Source organism: Boleophthalmus pectinirostris, unplaced genomic scaffold (assembly GCF_026225935.1).
Source record: "Boleophthalmus pectinirostris isolate CB_2022bp ecotype Guang Dong unplaced genomic scaffold, ASM2622593v1 HiC_scaffold_3, whole genome shotgun sequence".
Taxonomy (NCBI): Eukaryota; Metazoa; Chordata; class Actinopteri; order Gobiiformes; family Gobiidae; genus Boleophthalmus; species Boleophthalmus pectinirostris.
Window position 1 is genome coordinate 11109081 of NW_026571299.1, and position 8798 is coordinate 11117878.

Genomic DNA, 8798 nt, shown 5'->3' on the forward strand with positions numbered 1-8798 from the left:
TATAAGTTACACTTTTGTTTGTGGTTTGGGTGGTCCTGTGACTTATAGTCCGGTGCGACTTATTTATTAAAATGTTCAGACTGACAGCAGCAAGAGGGCGCTCTAGGCTTGTGTGTCAGTATCTGCTACTCCTATTACTCCTGTACCACTGTCACTTCGCTCTGCTGCGCACGTCTCCTGCAGAAAAAGCTGCTGTCCTGCTGCAAATAGTGAAATATTCAGCTGAAAACGGTAATTGAGCAGCAGAAAGAAAGTTTGGAGTGAGCGAGAAACTTGAGGGACTGTAGGAAAACTGGGAATGGAGAACACATTTTCATCCTTAGTCCTCTGCTGGACTGAGGCCAGCCACCATAAACATACAAAAACACAATGCAAAACTTTACACAGAAACTTTACTAATCCCAATGCATTCACATGTGTATTTACATTTATAGAGTGTCTTCAAATTCAATATGTAAGGTAAACCCTCCACCCCACCCCCTTCTATCTGTTGTATCTGATGTACCAATTTCATTGCACCTTTCTGGGCCTCTGACAGTTGGCTCACTTCTCTCCGCACCTCCTTGATTTTAGCCTCTAACCGTCTTTGCCATGGTGGGTATTGTATCGCATGGCTCCCATGGTTGCTCTTATAGCCCAACACATCTAGGATCACTGCTGCTGAAGTGTACATCAGCTCATTGGTTTCAGTGATTGTTGTGGTAGGGATCGCTCTCAGTGCTGCATTCACATCGTCTAGGAGACTTTCAGATGGTACTTCACTTAGCCTCTGTAACTGGCATCGGGGTTGCCTTGTGTTCATTCGGGCCATGATCTTATCTTTCAGGTCAGTCACTGCCTCGCTCAGCGTGATACTTATTGGGGTTTCGTACCCAATCTCTGGTTGGGGAGTTGGTGTGACTTCCCAATTGAGTTAACCAGCTGCTCTTTTTTTTTTTTTTCATCATTAAAAAGTGTTTTTTATTTGAAGAAATCATGTTCCATTTTAAGGGAAAATGAATCAAATAACAAAAACATGTTAAATTAATGTGAATATGTTAACACGGATTTGGTCAGCATCAACAAATGAGATGTCCAGTTTGAATCAAATAATAGCAAATAACCTTATTAAATGTATACCTATATTTACTTGTATAACATACTGGTGTGTTCAACTTCATATTAGCATGGGTGACAGTTTTATCAATTAAATGTGATGTAATGTAAATGTGTTTTACACATTCAGAAAATACAAATATTGATGCCCAAGACCTGCATTATGTATAATTGTTCAAAGTAGTCGTTCCATTTTACCATCTTGGCTGTGCACTAAAACATATTTTTAAGGCATCAATCAATCACTCAATTATTGGATATTAACATTTTCTTTAATGTTACACTGCCGAAATACACCCCAAGAATTGACCTTATTACTAGACTCTGTCCAAATGTGACTTTTGATCAGAGTAAATTAGCCACATTTTACACGGAGTTCCAAAGCTCTGGCATGTAGGCGATTTGGTGATTATGATGACTTCTTCTCAAGATTGTATTTGATGAGACGACTTCCTTGGATTAACTGAGCTGTTTCGTTGGTTATGTGGCAGGCAAACAACAGCCAGTTGCGGGGTTGCACTTTGTAAGCAAATCTCATGAACACGAGTGAGTAGCAACAGAGAGCGAAGGTCATTCTGCCACTGATAATCTCAGGGCTCTTTTTCATATCTGAGATGGCTGCTATAGGTAGACCCCAGTTTGCCACAGGTCCCCAGAAATGCGTGCTCATCAAATAATCTCTGAACTCCTTGCTTTTCAAATGGTCTACAGCTTTACGGGCAATCGTTCCTGCCATTTTCTTGTGTGGGAGATCAAAATTGTTGTCCTGTTTCTAGTTTGAAGGACGACCCGATTTTCGAGCGCAGAGGACACTGGTCTAAATATATATATATATATATATATATATATATATATATATATATATACTATCTGTCGTATTTATGTAGAACACAGAGATTAGAAAAATAACAATGAATTCCTCTCCCCCATAGTGACATGTCACTATGGCGATAATTAATCCTTTTAGAACTTTGAAGTGTCATAAAGGCCAGCAAAGACAGTAAGGACAGCAAGGACAGCAAAGAAGACAGTCACACCTTATGGCAGAGAGACAAAACTTACAACGCACAACTTTTATTTAGGACACAGCTCCACAAACATGTGTCAAAACCACATGTCCAGTGGGTTATTGAAAAAAAAAGTTTAGCAACACCTCCAAGAAACCAACCTAGACCAATTTAAAGAAGTGGGAGCATTGACAAAGAGATAAAAATATCTGCCTTTTTTTACCTTAAAGTTTGTCATGTATTAATGGTGATTTTTGAAAGAAAAGAGTCTCCTAAAATCTCAAAATGAAATGGCAAAATGTATGTATAGAATGTACCTCTATAAATAAAAACTGAAGTGACCATATTTGATTGTAGTGTGCGTGAACAGTCTAAGTTTACAATACAAGCCTGTCCTCTCCTCCTTCTTGAATGACCTTGCCAATAGATGCCTGGTTTTGAGCCTTAATGAAGCACTGTTTTTTACATTCTATCAGTAACTCCAGATCCTTCCACATCTTCATCTGCTCCATGTTGTGGCTGTGGTTTTCTCGTATCATCTTCTGTATCATCATCTATAGCATGCTTTGGGTCTATTTCAGCCAAAACATCATTTAAAATCTGTAGCAGTTGCATTGGCTTGAGGGAATCAAATGTGATGAGGTTCAAGTTTTTCTTGAATGGCTCCCTGTTTAGCTGGTCAACGATGAACTTAAGTTGTTCACTCAACAACTCACCACATGTGACGGGGTTCTATCTTATTGTAATAACGATGGCGTAGTCAGAAGGATGTTTTTTGAGTGTTTAATTAGTGTTCCCAAATAAAGAAAGTTTGAAGAGTGCTATACAACAAAAAGTGAAACAATAAAGAAAAAGCATTTACAATATATACACACACCAGCAAAAGTCTGCTTAAATGTCTGGTATATTACCTTCCTCTTCTGTTGCTGCCTGGTCTTCCTCTTGCAAGAGATGTTCTTTCTCTAGTCGCTCCAGTTCTTGCAGCTCCCTCTCTCTGGCCTCTTCTTGCTCTCTCAGTCTTTGTTCTTGTCTTTCCTTTCTTTCTCTTTCCCATGTTTGTTCCCCGTCATCCTCCTGCTCCGCCACTGAAGGTTTACGTGAGGATTGCAAATCCTCAGGACTCTGTGTGGCTGGTGGTGGGTTTTGCTGTAGATGTTGTGGACTCTGTAGGCGCGGGACAGTGAGGCCTTCTGGGACGCCAGTGTCCAGGAGAAGCTCTGGAATGTGGCTCTGCTCTGGCAGTGGCTCTGTGAGATCCTCCAGGGTGATTTTTTCTGGCTGAGGAGAGGACTCTGAGCTGGAGAAAGCAGGCTTCAGTTTTGGTGGGCTGGCTGTATCTCGTGCTGTGCTCCTGAGCTGAGGGCTGAGAGGTGGACTGAGTTCAGAGAGGAAGTCATCAGAAGGAACAGCTTTCGGATTTGAGAGTAGTGCATCCTCTACTAAGGCTGTCAGTGGGCCTTCAGTTACTTTTTGACTGTTATTTCTTGTGGGTGATTCTTGAGGAAGAGATGTGCGTCTTGCTGGAATGGGCCTTACATCCCCAAAGTGTTGGTCTCTTTCATATAAGGTCTCAGTCAATTGATGTGCATCATGACCAGCTAAAAACCCTGAAGGTAGAGTCCCGGCAGGATTTTCTAAAAACGTCACTTTAGGTTGAATTTCAGAGGATTTTCTGGTGTCATATGATGTTACAGAGGGGGTCCTAGTAGCTTTGGGAGAGACCACTCTGTGTGGCCGTCTCAGTGGGGAGTCTGCGCGAGGAGCAGGATACTGTGGGGAAAGTGGTCTCCGGATGAGCATGTGTGAGATGTTGGACACCACTGCCCTCTGCTGGTAGTTCCTATAGGCTTCCTCAATAGTCTCAGCTTCTCTCTGTAACTCCAGCATTCGGGCTTTAGCATCAGCAATAAGATCCATGTCAGATTCGAATGCGTTGGCCCAGGTGTCTCCTTGCAAGGATCCATCTGCTTTAGACAAATCATAATGCGCTGTGTTCTTCAGTACGGTTCTGTCCACATAGATGTCAGGAGGAACCAGGTGGTCAGAGCAGATCTCCAGAATAGAGCGGTCAACTAGAGAAGGCTTGGGATTACGCAGCACTTCATTTTCAAGAGCTTGCTGTGTTTGCTGCAGTTGCATCTTAATATCGTCCACATGGTTGTTCATCCACTTGGCCTTCTCCTCAGACTCCATCAGATGTGCTCTGAGCTGAGCACTGTGCTCCACCTCACTTTGGAGCTGAGCCTGCAGCACCTGTTTCTGTTTGTCCCAGTCTTCTTCAGCCTGTCTTCGAGCGCTCTGGATCCTCTGCAGATCCGCACGCAGATGACTGTTCTCCTCCAGCGCCTCCTCCAGCTGTTTGCCCAGCAGTCGCAGCTGGCCCTGTAGCTCCACCCTCTCTGATTTAAGGCTTGTGTAGTCATTCATGGTTTCAAGCTTCTCTTTAAGTAACTCCTTTTGTTCAGTCAGTATAGACTGCTGCTGCTGTGCCATGTTAAGCTCAATCTTCAGCTCTTTGATCTCTGAACATGCTCTAACATGCTCTTCCAATTTGGCGTCAAGCTCAGCTGACTCCTTTAAAAGACGCTCTGTTTCCATTTTATTTCGTGTCTCATTTTCTGTCAGTTTTTCTGTTCTCTTGACAAATTCTTCCTTGAGTTCAAGTTGATATCTAGAAATTTCATTTCTAAGTCTTTGGTCATGCGTATCTTCCAAGGTCTTCACAGCCACTTCCCTTCGTCTCAGCAACTCCACTGTGGTCTTCACTTTTTCCTCATGAATCTGACAATTTTTTTGAAAAGCCTCCATTCTGATCCTCAGCTCACTCTCCCGGTTCCGGACGGTTTCAATTTCCTTAAGTACTTCTTGTCTTTGCATGTAGACATTTTTTTCTTCAATCTCTTGCTGTTTTTGTAACCGGACAATTGCATTTTTTTCACGTTCCGTGAGAGCTTTTGCTTTCATTTCATATGTCTCCTCCAGTTCATGTTTGAGTTTAACCATTTCTTTGTTAAATTTGGCTTGTTCTTCCATCTTCACTTTAGCAACTTCAACATCTTTAAAGTGCTGCAACTTTATTTTCATTTCATCTTGTAGCCGCTCTTCAATTTTTTTTTTATATGAATCCAGCTTAGACTGTAGAGTGAAAAATGTATTGCCTCTGCAAGTATGTTTGTCATATTCCATGTCAATCATTTTCATCTTTTCAACTAGTGATTCCCCATAGCTTGATATGTTGGTTGTCTGAGTGACCACATCATTGCCTTCTTGGGTGGAAGTGTGGCTTAACTGCGTCAAGAGAGACATTAGGAAACTTTTATCACAATTTTCTTGAGCCAACAGTGCTTTGTATAGAGACGACTCTGGAGCAATTTTCACAAACTGGAGAATATCTTCTTTTGTAAGCATCTTGTCTTTGCTCAGACCACATTCTGGGTTAAATACAGACAGGCTGTACTCATAACCTGAGTTTCGTAGATAATCAGCCACTATGCTGTTACAAACTGTGGCCAAACCAGAATCACTCTTGACAGATGACTTGCCCTCTGTCAAAGGTGGGTGCTTTAATTCCTGGATCAGCTGATTCCTCAGTTGCGTTTTTAATGTATCAAGCAGTCCTTTGCTTTTAAATGTTTGATAAAGTCTCTTTCTTAGTTCGTCGGGAGACAGCGCTTCTTCCCTGGATGCAGACATAACTGTTGCCTGCTTAAGAAGTTGATTAAAAAAACAGATATTTTGTTAGATTCGAATCATGCCACCGCGTCCATCCTCATTCGATCCCTTGTCCAATTTAATGCAATCATATCAGGTCAAAAATACATCATTTAAAACATATTCCAAAGCGGAGGACCACTTCACATCGGCCAAGCTAAACTATAGCAGCTACAAACAAATCCCCGTGACCAACTCACCCCTGATCTCCACGATCTAGCAAACCCTGTATTGGATAAAACAGCTATCTTGTTTGAGAGCAGATCGTTCGAAGAATTGCATGCTACATATATTAGCCTAAAAATAAAGATTGATCAAGCACTGACGTTTTTCAGCGAATGAAGCTAACGGAGCTAATGTTCCCATCATAACAATGAGTTCCTCTCCCCCATAGTGACATGTCACTATGGCGATAATTAATCCTTTTAGAACTTTGAAGTGTCATAAAGGCCAGCAAAGACAGTAATGACAGCAAGGACAGCAAAGAAGACAGTCACACCTTATGGCAGAGAGACAAAACTTACAACGCACAACTTTTATTTAGGACACAGCTCCACAAACACGTTCAGGTAAGTTTCTACTTCATTTCATGTGTTCTGACCAAAGGGAATTGACGTTTTCGTAGGCTGAAGGTTTGTGGGAGGTTTTTTTGTGGCGAACAGTAACTATTTGTCTCAAACATAAACTTATTCTAATACACTTCTTAACACGTGATTGTTTAGTGCTTTTTGAAAGGTAAAACGAGTTAAGTGTTAGGCCAGTGCTACAAACACCAACCCTTTCAGTGTAACAACTGCTCAGTGAAAGTGGGTACAGTAGCCCAAAACTTGAACTACTACTTAAGTATAAGTAGCAGTACTTCAAAATAATATTACTTAAGTAGAAGTTAAAAGGTGTACAAGAAAGTAAGAAGTAAGAGTTAAACTGTATTTGTGGAAACAACTGCTCAGTAAGACGTGGCATCTGGTTTGTGATTTAAAGTTGATGTAATTGGAAGGACAAAACATGAAATAACGCACAAAATCTGGTGTTTTCAAAGGTTACACAACAAATATTAGAATCATATCATATATTAGAGTAAGAGTACAGTTACAGTCACATATTTTACTGAAGTAGTAAAAGTATAGAGTGTGAAAAATATTCTGAGAAGTATTCAAAAGTTACTCAAGTAAAAGTGACCTACCCACATCTACTGTTACGCCCACAAATCAATCACTGTTGGTGTTCTCTTAAAGGAACTGTACGTAAGATTTCTGCAGGTTTAGGCTCTGGTAACACAGGTTCAGTTGTGTTCATTTGTTATTGTAGTAACTTTTTTTAAAAACAGTAAGAGCACAGGCTACATACAGTTCCTTTGAGGAACACATTTGAGCCCTCTCTGCAAACATATCTGCAGTCAGGACTAGTTTGCATTTAGACATGAATAAAAACACATTGTGACATGTTTGTGTACTGTTTTTCAGATTTCCAGATGGAAACAATCCGACTGAGCGAGGAGGAGATCATATCATCTCTCCCCCAAAACTACAGGTTCATCAAATACCTGGACAAGGGAGGATTTGCCCAAGTGGTCCAGTGTCAGATCAAGGACACTTTCCAGAATGTGGCTGTCAAACTGCCGTTATATCAACAGGACACCCAGAAAGAGGTAAGACATTTAGATTTTTTATATGATTTAAAGGTGCACTATGTAACTTTTCTGGTGGAGGGTTTGCACAACCTGCTTTTCTTCATGGAGTGACACCAAGTTACAGGTCAGAACTGTGGATAGGCAATCACAGTAAGAATCCAGTGTTGAAATTTTGTGAAATAGTTTCAAAAACTGAAAGTATAAAAAAACTAAATCAAACTAAAACAACAACAAAAATTACATAATTTTTGTCAACTAAAAATGACTAAAAGCAGTTCACTAGTAAATCCACACTAGGGATGGGCATTCGATGAAATTTTCTTAATCGATCGTCGGAAGAATTAACGATCGATTATCGATTAATCATTAACGTTTTTATATTAAAATGATCATCATTATTATTACTATCTGCACTACTAATCTGCATAAATAAATTCAACTTTACGACATATAAACCGTAACGACTCTAGAGCCACATCAATCCGTTTGAGGTTATAATGTGTTTAATTCAGTTTTGCGCAACTCTCACAGAAACGAAACTTAAAACCGCATCGCTAATTTGCAAAAACTAAGCGAAGATAAAACTACAGCTCTTGTGCGCTGATGCGGTCAATTTCTGTTGGATTAAAAGACATGACTCAGTGGAATACAGGTTAGTGTGACCATATCCGTTTGTCAAAACCAGGACACCGTACAGGGGCGGGAGGTGGGGACTTGTCATCGACATTGCTCGACTCTCACCTGGCAAAACTTTTAGCCTGTTCACATTTTACCAAATAAGAATGTATGTTCCATGAAGTTATGGGCTTCAATTTATAACAGTAAAACAATAAATAAATAAATAAATAAAATGTAGTCTAGTATGCATTTAGTCATCTACAACTTTCAAAAATGTAACTAAACAAAGCAAGACAGACAAGATGGACGCTTTACTGTGAACCTTTCAAGACACAGCGATAACATCTAACAGCTGAAACTCCCCACCAGAAAAGTTACACAGTGCCTCTTTAATGACGCATCTTTTTACCTCGGTGCCTAATCTGATTTCATTGAATTCTTGTCTCTGTTTGTTCAGATTTCTATCCTGACTCGACTGATGGAGGAAGGATGTGACCAGAGAAACATCGTCAAATTCTTGGAGGTGTTTGACACTCGTTTGGGGAAAGCCATCATCTTTGAAGCGCTGGACATGTGTCTGTTCGATTACCACGCAAAATATGCCCCACTGTGCCTCTCCACTGTCCGCACCATCACCAAACAGGTACTACCCCAGGGAAAAGTAACTCAGTATGTAGTTATGGGAGGAACACTTTGAAAATATATTTAGTTACATTACTATATACCAACTTATCAAT

General features: G+C 40.5%; 2 protein-coding genes across 2 annotated transcripts; both read right to left on the reverse strand.

Moving 5' to 3' along the window:
- Positions 1-938: 938 nt before the first annotated feature.
- Positions 939-1912, reverse strand: LOC129411041 (mitochondrial pyruvate carrier 1). The gene has a single exon (XM_055160620.1). The coding sequence runs from the start codon at positions 1829-1831 to the stop codon at positions 1505-1507; it is 327 nt and encodes a 108-aa protein (XP_055016595.1). The 5' UTR covers positions 1832-1912; the 3' UTR covers positions 939-1504.
- Positions 1913-2993: 1081 nt separating this feature from the next.
- Positions 2994-5999, reverse strand: LOC129410974 (centriole and centriolar satellite protein ofd1-like). The gene has a single exon (XM_055160280.1). The coding sequence runs from the start codon at positions 5793-5795 to the stop codon at positions 2994-2996; it is 2802 nt and encodes a 933-aa protein (XP_055016255.1). The 5' UTR covers positions 5796-5999.
- Between the last annotated feature and the right edge of the window lie 2799 nt (positions 6000-8798).